The 17167-nt window shown below is 35.7% G+C and overlaps 2 protein-coding genes across 3 annotated transcripts in view; one reads left to right on the top strand and one right to left on the bottom strand.

Annotated features, from left to right (window-relative positions):
• The window catches only part of LOC139967792 (uncharacterized), a 52407-nt gene that overhangs the window by 18345 nt on the left and 16895 nt on the right, over positions 1 to 17167 (top strand). Inside the window, exon 2 of one of the 2 annotated variants that reach the window (XM_071971883.1) lies at positions 6066 to 6224. The exons of the other annotated variant lie outside the window; for it this stretch is intronic. The gene's annotated coding sequence lies outside the window, so the exon portion shown is untranslated. The remainder of the gene's footprint in view (positions 1 to 6065; positions 6225 to 17167) is intronic. 2 annotated transcript variants of the gene reach the window in all.
• Positions 1021 to 16972, bottom strand: LOC139967797 (protein TEX261-like). Its single transcript, XM_071971890.1, has 6 exons — positions 16467 to 16972; positions 15609 to 15688; positions 14476 to 14629; positions 13840 to 13907; positions 12556 to 12664; positions 1021 to 4032 (listed from the first exon to the last, which is right to left on the bottom strand). Exons 1-6 carry the CDS (start codon positions 16534 to 16536, stop codon positions 3914 to 3916), a joined length of 600 nt encoding a protein of 199 aa, XP_071827991.1. The 5' UTR covers positions 16537 to 16972; the 3' UTR covers positions 1021 to 3913.

Genomic DNA, 17167 nt, shown 5'->3' with positions numbered 1-17167 from the left:
AACAAAGATATGGGATGCCATTTTAAAAATAGCATGCACGGACTAAAAATAAATAATTAAATAAAATATTAAAATTAACAAAGGTTTAAGATATCCAAAAGACAGTTCTTCATCAAAGTGGCACATTTTATTGCCAGTAGGGCACATTTTGCTACTTTGGAAAAGAGTGGGGCACGTTCCCCCTCCCCCCCGGCTCCTACCCCTGCTGGAATGGGTTCATGTCAAATTACTATAAATACCTTCCTTAACTGCCAATTATTTAGAGCAATCAATTCTTCAAACACTTTTCCTCTGGGTGCCTAACCTATCTGGAGTATCCTCACTCATATAGGAATGTTAAATTATGTAATTTAATATATCAGGCAGGGGAGACTGTTTTCATGATGAAAGCTAAATGAATATCTGTAGACATTTGAATATGAGTGACAGATATTCTACATACTCACAGATTTGATGGCAATACTTGAGGGCTTTTGAAGTTAATAAATTCCTTTTCAAGCTACAAGTTCCAGACTCTTTGTATTTAATTATACATTAATATCTTTCCCATTGTAATATCTCACTGCTTTTTCTTTACCACAGTAATGGAAAATCAGAAGCACGGGTCATTCATGAAACTGTTTTTATTGGAGAGAAACAAACATTTATGACAGGGGCATAGCAAACTATGCTCCAACATGGATGTTAGCTTTGAAATGTTCAGAAACTTTTCAATTGATTTCATTTCTATCTGTTCTTTAAGGCTGCTATGTCGATGAGAGAAACCTTGTTGTATTGTTGGTTATCATAAAGCATTGATAACACACATAATACCCGTGCTGTGTATTAGTTGTAATCCATAAGCCCTTGCAGGTTTCTCACACATTTTGTGGTCGCTTATAAATAACTGCTGATTAATATTTAATGTGAAACTAAATGAGTGGAATCAGTCTTAATGGTTTGAAAACTTAGATGCAAAGTTAAGGATTAATCTAGCTGAAAAAATGAGAAAAGAGAAAAAAGTGCACTAGCAACATCAAATTAAATTAGTCACACTTGGTATGTTTATTGCGCTGATTTTATCAGTCAGTGAGAGTTAAAAAAACAAACATCTCAAGCAAATTTTTAATACAAAAGAAAGTAACAAACCACCATATTAGACACTGAAACAGTTTTATGAATTGTTAGTGTGTACCATTGCAGACACATATAACCTGGTCAATTTCTATAACTTTGGCAAGAAATGTGCCCACCATAACTGATTAATGCTTCATTTCTTCATCAACACTAACATCATTGTCAAACAAGGAACAAGAAAACAAAAATAAATCATGGTTATAAACATACAACAGACAAAGCAACACATCCCAACAAGACACAAAGTTATACACCCTAAAAAAAAAAAAATGTCAATGTCACCTACTTTGCAAAAGTGAACTAATTGGAATATGTTTGTCATTCACATTTCATTTCCGATGAAAAAACTCAACCACAAAATAAGAGAGAATGATACGCAGATATCCTGATATTAATCAGTAGTACAAAATCCAGCTGGAGTTGGTAAAGCCTAGAAAGATAGAATACATACACAATTGCTTTTATGCTCAACTCTCATCACATTCCTCTTCTCTAAAGTGTTTGCCCTTGCCTGCCCCCCCCACCCTCCCCCTCAACATAGATAAGCAACAGAGTGACCTTTTCAACAGAAAAAAAATATACTACTATATCTTAAACCCTTGTCCAACAGCAGGTACACAAAGTAAATATTTTATTAATGCAGGTGAATACTGCTATTGATATATACATAGTACAGACTAGTTATTAAAGATGAGACAGCAGTATGTACCAATAAATCTTGATTTCCAACTCACACTGCTTTATTAGGTATATATGGGTAGTGTAACAACTGAAATATTTCCAATGTAATTCCCCCTCATAGTTATTACTGCAACGACATTTACATCACAGATTACATCGATGTTTCCTTTGAATAACTTTCAGATTGAAGCATAACGAGAATACCAAAATTCAGTATGAGGAAGTACCAAGAGTATGCTTGTTTATTCTGCCATAACTTCCAACCTAAGTTTACTGTCAGTACTTGCTTACTACATACTCAAGACACATTCAGTTGTCATACTGTATCTCTCTAGCTGTGTGTCTTGGTCCTCTTATTAATCAATTATTGATGTCTGTCTCGAGAATAATACATTGACATGATATGAGTGATCTAAGTCTCATGTGCTTGAAAAGAGAAAAACCGCAGAGGGACGTTAATAAGTAGTTAAATTGTGCTTGCCTGCCATAAACGAACAAGAAAAGACATAATGATGCTTAATTATGCTAACATTGCTTAATTATGCTTGCCCTAAATTTACCGAACAGATTAAAATAACAAGTTGTTTGCTACTGTTACTACACAAATTAATCTAGTACTCAAGCAGCCAGTAGGATAGTTTCAGCTGAAATCGTTAGAAACCGAAATTTGTTTTAGTGTACAAATATTGAGATACTAAGAATGTTATAGGTCGAAGAAGTCAGACTCATGTTGCTTTATACTACTTACATGCTACCAATTTGTTATCACCACAACATAACCATAGCAACCAATAATGCCACTATGCAGACAGTTTCTTTATACCTGATGTGAATCTTTATCAACAGAAAAAAAATTGTTTGCATCAGACAACTGCAAAAACTACTTTAAAGGTCTTGACGTCCATGTAGTTTTCATATCTTGTGGCCAGGATACTTGATAAGTTGATAACACACCGTAATGATTGGATGGCACTGTGTGCACTGAGGGTGCCCTATGCCTTTAAAGGGTGTGAAGACTCGCGCACCAAGAAAGGTCTCATGCCGGTAATCTGACCTAGTTTCGAATGAGGTGTAACAGAGGTGTTAGACACCACCATCAATCACAGAAAATACACACACAGCTTGCTACTTTCCGTAATTAGACACTAGTGTACAGTCAATACATACAGCTACGGTCAATACCCACAACACATTGTACATAGCAGCGATGGACATCTCAGGTCCAGCTAAAGATAACAAGGTATCACATTTCATGTCTGCATTTTGTAGCGATAAGAAGAAAACTTCACTTGCAAGAACGGAAAGTTGACTTTCAGGGCGCGGCACGCGGTTTGGGGCGAGTCTTCAATGCCTTTACACTATAACATGACATGCAATTGATGTACATTAGTACCATCCCAAGGCACATGAAACCCCCTCACATCCAACATGGTTACAACATTTGTAAGTTACACACTTTCTAGCTTTTCTGTTGGATTCTGGTACCTGGAAACACAATGTTTATATACATCTTTTAACACTTCTGCTAAATATGTATTGCATAAAAATATTAATTCCTTCATTCATGACTCATGCAGGATAAGACTTCACTTCAATTATTATATCAAATTAACTTTGTTGCCTGAAAAAAAAAAGCTTTCGGGTTCAGACTTTTGTTGATAATCCATCGAGCAATCAGATGGAAGACCTTTATGAACATTATGCATTTCTTGCAAGTTAACAAATTATCTGGGACAACAAGCACACATCAATGTACTCTTGTACACTTACAGTAACCTTAACGTTACCTTACATTTGCTACTACTGTAGTCCAAATGGTTCATCTATGAATTTTAAGATTCATATCACCAAAACTTTGTGTATTTTCAGTGCCATACCTTGTGAAATTGATTCCTTTCATTGAGTACACACTGGTATACCGAAAGAGCCTCATCCTAGTCGAGTTCCACCTTGTTCACTTAAAGTGACTATCTTCAAAAAGTTCAATCCTCAAAATAAATGGAAAAGTATGACTTTACGTTTCAAATTCACGGAGCTTGTGAAACTGCCTCTCACCGCTTCATCTTTGCTTTGATGATTGATGCTCTGGAGGAAAACGTTTCCATCGTTGATTGGTTCAAAATCTTTTATTGCTGTGAGTCGGGAGCAGAGACTCCTTAAAGAAATCAAAGAAGCTGAGTAGGCTACTCCTCTTGGTCTTCTTATTAAAATAACTGGAAACAACATCATCTGGATCTGGGAGGAAAAAAACCAAGAATGATGGTAAAATAGTAAAAAATCCACATTATGTTAATACTATTCATTTTGTTAGCCGATTATTACCCATTTAAAGGAAATTTGTACATCAAGGAGAGGCAGTATTGTTACACCACAGCCAACTGGGGCATGGGAAATGCCCCCTCCCCGGCAACATTACTGTGCCACTACTATACAAAGATAGTGAATTGAGTGGTAAGCAGTGTAACAGGAAGACTTGCCCTGAGTGACGGTGAATCATTCGAAAGTAACCATTATTAAAGGACATGGTTCAGTAAATAAGATTCAAGCTACTTTAAATAGCAATGCGGGGAATACCATTGTCATACAGAAGTTTTTGCAACAAATAATATACAATTTCAGTTAGTATTGAGAACTGACAGTCTGTTCATATCAATACAGCAGGCACAGCAAGTTGTGACTACAGCCAACAATACAAGGAACCACAGTCGACCAATTATTGGTCACCAATAGTTCATCACATTGAGTGCAAATGGAGAAGTAAAGTAAAATTCATATCAGTCTTAATCAGTCTTCCAAGAAATGCTGTTTTGTTGGTCACATAATGGTTTACTAAGTAGGAACTGAGTACAAGTGAGTACCCTAACGTAGGTATGAATCTGTCACTATTTGTAATTAAACAATATTCTTAGAGTACTTCAACCAATACATGATTATTATAGACTGTCATTACTGCATGATCCAAAGGCGAAAATTGTCTGATGAAAATGGACACAGGTTTGTACCTTTACCAGGATAATGATGCTGCCATTGTTTACCTTGCCACATAAGTAGAACTTTTTGAAATGATCCAATTGTCTGTTTTGAAAATGTTATCTCATATAAGTATTTAAATGGTAGTTACAGTAGATGAAGCTGATGTTCTTTGACCTCTTGTGAAGTAGAAGACTACTGAAAATATTGAGACTGTCCTTCTGTGTCAGGGATAGTATCGTTACAACATTGAACCAAAATACTCTTATATGTTTAGTAAACAAGTTAAGCTTTCTTCACATTTCCTATAAGAAATAAACTTGTAATCATGCTTGGAGCTTACATCACCCTACATAATCATGATAAAAAATTATTTTTTCATACGTAAGCGAGGCCGATTACGGTAAATGTAGAGTTCGGAAGGATACAAAAAGTACTATGTACAACACTGGAAACGTGCGTAACATATATTTAATCAAAAGTACTATGTACAACACTGGATTCGTGCGTAACATATATTTAATCAAACGCACTATCTAACACCTCGTGGCCAACTCAACCAGCCTTCTATACAAGCGAGCCAGGGCTCGCCGACAGCTAACATGCATCAGAGAACATAAGATTAAACTATTGTTACCAAAATAAAGGGCATCATTCCTATATCGTCTTAGCATTTCGGATATGCAAATGAGGGATAAAGGTTAAGGGTGAGAGTTACCTTTACAATTCGATACAGTCGTTTGTTATTTCATTAAAAATATAGTGGGCCAGCAGTCTTTATTATAAGATGTTACACATATATGTGATTCAATATTTTGTAAACTGTGGAGTCAACACTCAACACTACCTTTCTCATACTGGCAAAACAATACTTCATACCCTGCTGCTGTTCATGTTAACCTCAATGTGACTCATCGCTTTGACATTACACATTGAGAGTTCTGAGAAACCAGAAATTCCTATCAGCTGTTGTCTAACCTCTTATGGTACTTTCTCGTGCTTTCCTATCAGTTTTAAACGAATAGAATTTGGGGATATCGACAACGAGGAAGATTTGCAAAAGAAAAACACCAAACAATAACAAAAGACTTTTATGATAGTTTGGTGTTGAAGTAGTTTACCCGCTTACACCGAACAGACGCATAAAAGATCTGATACATTGCCACCTGAAGTAACCAAATCAAAGTTCAAGCTTGTAATTTTCGGTTTCAAATCAACAACTATTAACCTCTTTAATGAATAACCACATACCAATGACCCTAGTTTCTATTTCATGTTTTGGAAAATTCCTGTTATAGATGTCTCTGCCATCAATGCTTTCCGCAAAACAGGAAACACTTTCACAGTGAGCAGTGCATATAACTCTGCTATAGGTTGCCTGTGTGACACGCAACAGAATTGTACACTGACAGGCTACTGTACAACAAAATCACTAAGAAGGAATACCACAGTAAACGGTAAGTGTTTTAACAATGTTGTTTTAGTACCGTTCAGTGGCAGGAAGTGTCTTTTGAAATATATCAATTAATTACACGGGTCAATGTAGTAGAATTTCAGAGCTTACTGTAGGAGGGCCAATACGCCAACCTACAAGGCCAAATTATTGGGAAGTTGCACACATAAATGATAGTATTTACGCATAGCATAGTTATCGTAAAGAGTTACGGATGTTTGCTTCTTTTGAAAATACTAGAAATAAAAGAAAAGAATTAACACTTCTGTGTTGTAGGTAAATCTCTGCAATTGCCTATTTTGCATCTAGCATTATAACTGAACACTAATGCAGTGTAAATCAATTGTGAAGCTTAATTGTGCAACTAACTGGCCTCTTAAGGATCACGATGCTCAGTTGAGGAATGTACAGTACACACAGGCAAAACCGAATGTGAAATTATGAAGGGATATCAAGTGATAAAGGGCGGATCGAATTAGCTAGGCCAGGCGATACGGAAAATTGTTCAAACACAAACAGTGTATCTGATATGTTTTAACACGACTGCTTAGGCCTATATGGTCGGGTTGGACGTGTGCCCCACTATCATAGAGCAGGAAAATATGATATTATGGAAACATCAGGAACACAGCCTTGCTTCTTTATTATGCATACTTAATATGAAGGCAAGGACACAAGGGCTATAATAAGCAGTATTAGGCCAGAATCATTCATGGAACATAAATTTACTAGTTTACAAAATTTACAATGACCGGAGGAGAGATATTATTAGAGAATTCACAGCAGTGAAATGGATCAACATAATGACCATTCATTTGGTACTAATATTGACTGTATAATCAGCATCCATTATTTACATCTTATATATATGGCACTGAATGAAATAATGTTACTTTCTAAGCAGTTACCATGATTCATGTTTCTTTAAGATGTATGAATTAAATGTATGTTACTCCTGTAGTAAACATTTAGGGACAACTTGATTAAATGTTGCTCCCATACTGACAAACATCAGGGGTCAACTTAATCGACGTGACTTCCAGGAAATATACAGCAATCGTCATGCAAGTCTATCTATACTTTTAAAAACAACTCTTCCTATGAATTTCCAACTAATTCAATGGATATATATGATAGGTTTCATTATATTCAAGATATATATTAATTCAATATACATGTAGGATTCGATATGAACTCAATATGGTACGTTTCATTTCAAGACAGATGTAATCCATCATTGGGTAACAATTTTGTATCAGTTACAAATGGGATATTTGATGGAAAAGTGTCAAAAGAGCCAAAAACTGACTCCTCATCGAAAACGCACAAAAAACTTCTGCCTATCCACCTACAGTATTGCTGTGTCCATTGATTTGAAAATTTAGTGGCCAGTCAAGAGTAAATTCAAAAATTCAAAAAAATAGCTATACTGGTTTTTCTGTAACGGATACTTACGAGGCCAGAAGGAAATAACTTGGTTAGATCTTGTGTCATCTTTGATAGTTAGCATAGTGTACATATGAACTGAAATTGTGCAAATTTAACTCAAAGAAATAACTGTATGTCAGATGCCTTTATCCAAACATGTGTGATTTCATTTGCACATCATTTAATACAAATACTGCACATAAAAAAACCGGTGCTGTAGCCAGGTGGATAAAGGCGATAGCATTTGCAGCAATGAGACTTAGCAATCAGGAGGCTTGGGGTTCGATCCCGGCCGGGTCATAGTAAGGTGGGTTTCCATCCGACAGAAATCTACGGTTTTCCCCATCTTAAATAACTTTCTGAATTTGAAAAGATTCCAAATTTGAGTTAAATTGTTGAGTAGGAAGCCACGTACCGGACGTGAAAGTTGTAATCCATAAGCCCTTGCGGGCTTCTCTCACATTCGTTGTCATTTAAGAATAGTACAAAATAACTGCCTGATTAATTCCTGTTAGCTTTGTCATGTCGTCAGTAGCAGTGTGTTGCAATCGAAGAACCATGCTATAAATTGCACATAGTAAACTTTTCACATTTGCAATTTTTTTTTTTTTTTAAATTTACTAGGATACACATTCATCTGTAGGATACACCACTAACATAGAAACTGCATTAAATATATCACTGGCAAATTGCTTAGACATGGAAGGTAATATGTTTGCACCACACATTTTAACCTGTTATGTGATTAGCTGCTGTACTTTGCGTGTCATTACTGTTATGTAATGGTTAGCTACGTTTATAATGCTGGGTAACAGTAAGGGAACAATTCTCTCAACGACTTCATTTTAATGACCACGCCTGCTTTGAACTGAAACTATAACCTAAATTCTTATACATCTTCAATCATTTAAGGTAAGTTTTAATATGTTTCTATGATTTGGAAAGATTTAATAAATATAATTTGAGGTTTTTTTTTCCCTTCGACTCTTTCTTGCTTTGAGGCGGGAAAGACCTCAAATACAGGTTAAACCAGACTTTTGTTGATCACTCTTGGTGTTTGTTCTTCTGTATGATACTTAAATCAGTAATTTCATGGAGAAAATTTTTATTACTACAGCACTGTAGTATTTTGACAAAATTCTAAGTGTACAAGTTTAAGACCTGATGTTTGGATACTAGCAGGATCATCTTCAAAGGCAAACTGAAATGAAAAGGACACAATTCTAAATATACTGAACCTTCTCAGCTACGTAGACATACCAAATGTATCAGTTTTCAAGGTTGAATCAAGGCCTTGTTCACATTTAAGAACGCAAGGGCAAATTATTGATACTAAGTCGAGGATTATCAATTAAAGAACATGACTGGTTCACATTTAAGAACGAGTGAGTTTCGTATTAAGTCCGCTTGCGAGATTAATATACTGCGCAGGGGTGAAAAGGTAATATCAGCTGTTTACATTTCCCTGTGGTGTGCCGTTGCCAATGTTGTACTAATTTGGTACGTACTACTCCGTTCACCACTGCGCCGGAACGTTCAACCATTGAACATAAACAGTATACTGTATTCAAATTTCAAAACAGTCCGTACCACTATATGTCATTACACGTTAACCCATGTTTTACTGCTGATGTCCTATTGAGGCTAATCCAACATTGAAGGCCTAAAGACCGTGTAAGGTCTATGCATAGGCTAATGTAACTTCATTATAGGCTAGGCCTTACGAAATGGTTTTCGCCTTATAGTAACTGCCGTTGCAACCGATTCCAAAATCATCCGTTCTGAAATAAACATAAAATTAACGGTTTTGGCCTCTTCAAAAACCTGTGAGTTTGGGGTTCAATGCATTATAGTTTATTAGATTTAAGTGGACTGTCTTTCAGTTTGTTCTAGTCTCACAAGCAAAGGAAAATGAAATGGGTTCACGTACATCGTTAGGTTGTGTCTGTTAAGAAAGGCAACGCTCTGATACTTGAACAAACAAACACAACGTAGGTATGCCTCACTGATCTGTACACTGTGCCCTAGGCCAAATACGCATTCCAAAAGACCTGCCAAATTTAAACTGGATAGAGCGGATATTATCACTTAACCGGAAATCTCAAGTCACCATATGTCCGCGAGCATTCACATTACATTTATTAAAAAACGCAAGAGGGATTGAAGAAACCCCGAAAGGAGGATTATTCTTAAGAACGCACGCGGACTTGAAGTACGAGTGGGCGAGCGTTCACACTAAGGGAATTAATCGCCCTTGCGAACTTGAAGTACGGGTGAGTTCTTAAGTGTGAACAAAGCCCAAGAAGATCTTCCACTGTGATCCAATCCCTGGAAGAATCAAGGGTTAGGCCAATCAAACTTCAATCAACCATATTTCAATCACGAACATGATACTAAGATGGGATTTTTAAGATAATAGCATGGAATGTTATTCTTTTCTATATAAGTGTCACACACTGTCTACCACTGGAATAGCCCTTTTTAATTCAGCAAGAACAATTTAGCAATATCTTTGTAGAAATTAACAAAAAACTAAATGAGAGAACTCAGAATGAAACCTTAGAGATGTATATTTTTACCGTGGTACAAGAAAAATGATCAGCCCGACAGCTTGATATGTATATTTATACCGTGGTACAAGGAAATGATCAGCCCGACAGCTTGATATGTATATTTATACCGTGGTACAAGGAAATGATCAGCCCGACAGCTTGATATGTACATGTTTAACCGTGGTACAAGGAAATGATCAACCCGACAGCTTGTGGTGTACATGTTTACCATGGTAGAAGGAAAACGATCAGCCCGACTGCTTGAGATGTATATTTTTATCGTGGTAAAAGGGCAATGATCAGCCCGACAGCTTGAGATATATATTTATACCGTGGTACAAGGAAATGATCAGCCCGACAGCTTGAGATGTATATTTTTACCATGGTACAAGGAAATGATCAACCCGACAGCTTGTGGTTTACATGTTTTCCATGGTAGAAGGAAAACGATCAGCCTGACTGCTTGAGATGTATATTTTTATCGTGGTAAAAGGGCAATGATCAGCCCGACAGCTTGAGATGTATATTTTTTACCGTGGTACAAGGGAACGATCAGCCCGACAGCTTGAGATGTACATTTTTACCGTGGTACAAGGGAAAAGATCAGTCCCATAGCTTGTTGACACACAATGCATCCTACTGTAGGTATGTTTTATGGATAACGGAGAAGATTGAGCAACCATCCTTTAGATGTAGAGTTAACTTTTCACTCAGACATTGGAATCACTGGCAGGTAATCTGAGGTTGGCACTTAAACTTAATTGTTTATTATTTTGTTCACATCCTGTAAATGTTCCACTATAAAGGTCACACCTATCGGACATGCTGATATACACTGAAAATCAAAAGTTCAAGTTGTTCCCAGAACTGCAAATGTCCGTGTAAGTTATCAATGCCAATCCCCAAGTGAATAATTACATATCGAAACCACACGCTACAGAAAACAAGTGTGTTGAGAGAGAGTGTGTTGTAAGTCTCTGCTAACATGTTGACACTTGCAATCATATTTGTAAAATTTTCCATACATTCACTTCCTCAGGAAAGATTTACTCAACTATTCTCTTAGTAGAAATACTAACAAATTTTAATGTTGATAAGTCATAGTACAACTAAAGTCAATATTCTTCATTTCTTCTATTTCACTGGTTTCAAGATATTCTATAATCCTAGCATGCAGACCATTAGGTCACCTCCTTAGGAGTGATTCAAAAATCAAGGGGGACATACAGGACTGTGACCTCAAAAACAAAAACCAAAAAAAAAATTATACTTATAATTGGAATGCATTACAAAATTTGCCAAGGAAACTGGGTGTGGAACTATGATCTGAGGTAAAAATAAAAAGTCCTGGACAGCATGGTTGGTTGATTTATATCAATGATTTAAATCACATTTTGTTTTTCAAATTATCTTTGATTTAAATTTTGTTTTTACTTTTAAACCTAAATGAAATATTTTAGTTAAAAAAAGGTTAACTTTGTAAACCCAATCATTGAACATGGAATGGTTCAATCAACCTCACTGACAATAAATACAGTATCTGTAAAAAAAACTAGTGCCACCAAATGCACCAACTGTGTTGCTTACAATGTAACATCTCTCACAACAATACATCAGCACCATGTGTATTGTTAGGATACTGTATCAATTTTATGACAAATGTTTTATATTTTGGGTATTTGAAGTTACTGTAAAGTATTAATACCGACTTTAACATTTAGCATAGCTTAGGCTTATCATTTCGTAACACTTACAGTAGGCCTACTCTATCAATGATACCTCATATGACATGATATTCATATGGCATACTCATTAAACTAGTTCCTAGACTGAATCTGGAGGGAAGTGGAATATGAGGAATCATTTTAGTACTGAAATACAAAGCAGCTGATATGTTTGAAGTGCTAAAGTACCTGTGTTTAGCACTTTAACAGTACATCAAAATCAATCTATATGTGAGTCATACTTTTGAGAGTACTTCTTCTCGCACTTGTATTACAAACTTTAACTCGCTAAATCTCAACTAGTACTCGGATGCTAAAATCCATGTTCTCATACTCATCTTTAAGTACTTTGTACTCCCTAAGGATGAGAACTTTACATGTACTTATATAGAAAAGAACATTAAGTGTTTTACCCATTTGGCATGCCAACAAAAACAATATTATTCAAATGTACAATATTATCTGCATTGAATAAATTTGATATTTCTTCATTTATTAAAATAAAAATAGAAAAAACTTGCCAACCTTGGTTGACCTTCATAGGTTTGACAAGTGCACAGAGGCCTAAATTCTTTTTTTTACCGGTACACAAGATGATTACTATGTTATTATAGAGTCTGGTCATACTTACTGGTTCCTGCTGGCGTCTGTAAGGTTGGTAAAACATTGTCATTGGCTGATAGTGATACAAAGAATGCAAATGGAACCAACCACAAACAAACGGTGAAAAAAGCAAGAACCTATAAAGAAAAGAAGAATGTATAAACAACCCTCCCAAAAAAACCAGGAAAAAATAGGAAGTTGTTTTGAATGTAGAAATGAGAGGGCGGTATGCATAAATGAAACCAATATGAAAGTCAAATTTTAAGAAAGATAACAGTATTCTGTTCACTTTTATTCTTTTGTCCAAATGGCACAATTGGGTAGTAGTAATCCTCAGCAGACAATTTCAATAACTACCACAGCCCAAATTTTTATATGCCAATTAAAATCAAGTTAGATTTAGGTACCACTGCTATGAAAGGGCAGTATATCCAGGCTTAATATTGCACTAATCCATGGTAATGGCATTTTGATGTCTATTTTAATTAATTAAATAAACCAGCAAGTCTTATTCTGCCTTTAATTACAGATAACTGTACTTAGTACCATCATAAAATGGATCACTAGATTTGCCCAAATAAAGATATTACCTCAATACCTTCTAACCTCAAAAAAACATCAAATTATTTCCAAGAATTTGTGGAATATAAAAGCAGCCAAATTGTCTTACAAGTGTTTATCAAAATCACACAAAGCTGGAAAAGAGTTCCCTAGATACCAGCCCCCCCCCCCTCCATTTTCTATTCCTGTCTGTCCTTCCCATCCCAGCTACAACTCAACACTACAGCTCTCCTACAGCTCTCTCATCTTTTCTATCCACATTCACAGGTTGTCATGCCTAATCCCCTTCCCTCCCTTCTCACCCGCATTGCCAATTAACTCTTATTCTTACACTCCTCAGAGTTAATCTCAACAGAGGTTAATCCTCTCGCCACTCTATCCTTCATCTTACCTCTCCTTTGTTGTGATTATCTTTGCTCTATTCATTGCTCATTTTTCCAGTTTGTCCATCTGTGTCTTTTAATGTGTCCTTAGTTGTTTACATTACAGGTAGCCTCTGTAGAAGATCCTGCTAGGATTGAAATGTCAGGACCTCTAACTTTTACATATTAACCTACACAGGCTTTTGCAGTACATAAGCAGTTTGCTAACAGTTTCTTCTGGTCACTCGCATTGACAACAATTCTTATGTTTACAATTCCCCTTGCTTCGTATTCTTTAAATTTTTCGACTAGTCGTGGTATGCTATTCTTTCAATACAATATATCCAAACTTGAACTGAACAATTTAAATAAGCTTAATTAATGCTTACCTCTGAAAAGGGATGCCAAACAGTGGAGAAATATCGGAAAGCAAAGTAGTGATTAACAAATACCAAAACTGGGGAGGCAAAGAGACGATGAATAGGTTAAAACATTTCAAGGCACTGGAAATATAAACTATCAGTGACATTTCATAACTGCAACTGGTACTGTACTTATCAATCTAATTTTAAGATTACTACTAAAAGTCAAATCTTTTAGAAAGGTAACAAGTGTGTTGGTTTACCTCTTTCCAGCATCATTTGATCACCTTTAAACCGCTGTCTTGTTACTGACAAATCTTTAAATCGCAATGACCTACTCTCGAAGATGTAAATTATCTGGAACGTTTGTTTTTGTTGCATTTCGTTGAAGATGACTTCAACCATGAGAACTCTTACCATAAACCTGTCTTACCAAGAACTTTCACAAGTAGTGCTAAGTAATGTAGATCTTTCCATTCCTACTTCTTTTTTTCTTTTCTTTTGGTAAATTATACATACTAATGTTTCTGAGCAGAGCATGTTTCCATACTTGGATTTTCAGGTGATACTGTAGTATGTTACTACAAGCAGAACTTGGCTTATTATTAGTCATAGATTCTACAGGCAACTGGTTCTTCTGTATAAAAAGACTTTAATACTTACCACAACTGGTAATAAATACTGGTGATGAGATTTCAATAAACGGGAAGTCTTTCAGCATTAGAGAGTAGATGCCGACGGACACAAGGCCTAACACTGTCACCGAATAGTAAAAGTCTTCAAAAATGATTAAGCCGACGTAGACAACCGCTACCATCTATAATAATAAAAATACGGCAAATAGTCATCACAGATTGATGAGACTATATTTGAGCAACATATCACAGACACCTCACCATCACTATGATGATTTGCAAAATATTCTTTCCGCATGAGTGAAACTTGTGGCGCCATAAAAAGAAAGAAAGTCAGATGTTATAAGAGGTCATTCATTTCACAAACAATAATTATGAAATTGCATTTATTGCAATAAAAGTTACAAAAACAACAATCACTCATCAAGATTCAGATAGATCTGACTTTAGTTAAATAAAACAATATTTAATCCTGGACAACTTTGGCACACTGTTTCTTTTTGCTTTTATCACCCCCATTTTCAAATTTTGGATATTTGATCCAAATCAATGCAAGAAAAGTTACTTTACTGTAATAATTTCCATATTTGTGAGAATTTGGTAATCATTTATTGAGAGTATTCTAGTTTGTCTCTAAGAAAAAAGGTATTTCAAGAATAGTTTCATTCCTTGAAGGATAATAGAATTACGAATATGCACTGCAGTTTCTGAGACTGACCACTGTGAATCTTAATAACTATCTAATGTTTCTAGCAAACTAAACCAAAATGTATAATTCAAAACTTTGGGTTGGTCAAGAAGAACGTTTCTTTATTTCTTTAGGTTTCAAATTCTTTGTCAAAAATAATACAGGGTGTATCACCTTGCTTAAAGCTGTATTTTGCATTGGGTTGGTCACAATCTGGTGGCAATATGTTATACTGTTAAAAGGAAGGTCGGGTACTTTACTCCACCAAAATAACATGGTCAGTTGGTAAGGTAAGGTTTGCAAGTGACACAATATAATACAACACTGTGGACCACTAAGTTGTGTGTTTTGAATTAAACAGATAACGACAACGATCTCTCAGATATATGGGAAATCAAATATGTGTGATTATTTACATTGCTTAAACAGTGTAGGAATGACCTCTAAAAAAAAAAAAAATGTTCCCAACATACCAGATGCAACCATTTTATGATCCTCCCAGATATAACTGTGTACTCTTCCACTAGTTCAGCCAGATAATAGAGACCAGCAGCTGTGAAACACAAAAAATAAATATGAATGACATTGCATTTTATAGGTAAGGTCGAATAAGAACCTTTAACATAACTTTAGGGATATGAAATGTTGGACTATATTAGGCAGAATCCATTTGCTCATACAAACTTTTAACAAAAGAGTTATTTTTTTTTTTATATTCTCTTCTTATATCTCTGAATGAGACTTAATATACCAAATGGGAAAGCATCTCCAATATAACAGGGTAAAGTGACTTCGTACAGTAAATACTGGTTCATGACGTAAGCCTACCTTTTACTTTTAGAAATATAGTCTACATACATTTTTTCTTGTCCATAAAAATTCTACCAAGAAAATCTGAAAATATATACATTTTTAACCAACCACAGCCAAAATGCAGAATGGCATTGATTCACTGAAATGTGTCATTGATGTCAACAATGGTTAGATACAAATATCTTGCTACTGTGGCGTGTACTACGCCTATAGTGTAGCCTTTTACTAGATAGGCAAATTTATATTACATGATTAATACTTGCATTAACACGAAAATGATGTATTTAAGTTACAGACTAGCAATTGTTGCATTGTTTTCTGTTGGTGGTACTGCTTGACTTTCAATATTCTGGTATTTACAGTCTGCAAACAATACGTTGTAGAGTGATAATGATATGATTATGACACTAACTTAGGCTACAAAATTTTGTATCTACAATAACGTTGGGTGTAGTTCCACGAAAATCGTGTCCTTATTTTGCATCACTTGCCACAATTAATGAACATTTAAGAATTACCAAGTGCTAGGGTGACGAAGCAAACTTGCACGATGGTAGCAACCCATGTCAAAAGAAATAGGAACCACATTTTAATCCGCCAATCAATCCTCTGCAGGCCAACGATCAAGTAACACTACAACTACTATAACTAGCAATCGTTCGAACTGAGTGTACGTCTAGGTGTGTTTTTGTACCACAGAAAATGTCTGTGTTTTGTACACTGTATGGTACATGTGAGCTGTCGTGCAATTCAATAACACACTGCGAGAATTTGGCATTTTGTGAGCACAGTGCCAATGTCAGTACAGAGTGCTACGCTAACTTCCTTATAAAAGCGAGATAGCAGGAAATTCAAAGGCGATTCGTACGAAACGACAGACAGGCTCAAGTGTTGTTATGTCATTTGAAACTGAAAATTATCTTGCTGATCCAGTGCTTTCGTAAATAGGAGCAACGCAAGCACTTTATTTTATTTACATGTGTCCAGATACATATACCTCCAATAAGCTAACTGTTCGCTCATTTCAGAAAGGTTATGTAATGTGATGGGTGGACTTGAATATGCATGGAATATGTCTGGGTATGGGTATGTATGGGTATGGGTAGGTATAGGTATGGGTATGTATAGGTATGGGTATGTATGGGTGATATCGTTATTCGTCTGAGATGTCTTCCCTACGAAGAATGAAGAGATCGGGTGACGGGTGATAGGGAAAAGA

This window comes from Apostichopus japonicus, chromosome 5 (assembly GCF_037975245.1).
Source record: "Apostichopus japonicus isolate 1M-3 chromosome 5, ASM3797524v1, whole genome shotgun sequence".
Lineage (NCBI taxonomy): Eukaryota > Metazoa > Echinodermata > Holothuroidea > Aspidochirotida > Stichopodidae > Apostichopus > Apostichopus japonicus.
The sequence above is the reverse complement of the archived record's forward strand: the minus strand, read 5'-3'. Positions and strand labels throughout refer to the sequence as shown.

Coding starts and splice junctions, on each gene's coding strand:
- LOC139967797 (XM_071971890.1), bottom strand. CDS start 16,536: ATGTGGTTCCTATTTCTTTTGACATGGGTTGCTACCATCGTGCAAGTT. Junction 13,908..14,475: donor AGTATTTATTACCAGTTGTG/GTAAGTATTAAA, acceptor TTGCCTCCCCAG/TTTTGGTATTTGTTAATCAC. Junction 12,665..13,839: donor TTTGGCATCCCTTTTCAGAG/GTAAGCATTAAT, acceptor TTTTCTTTATAG/GTTCTTGCTTTTTTCACCGT.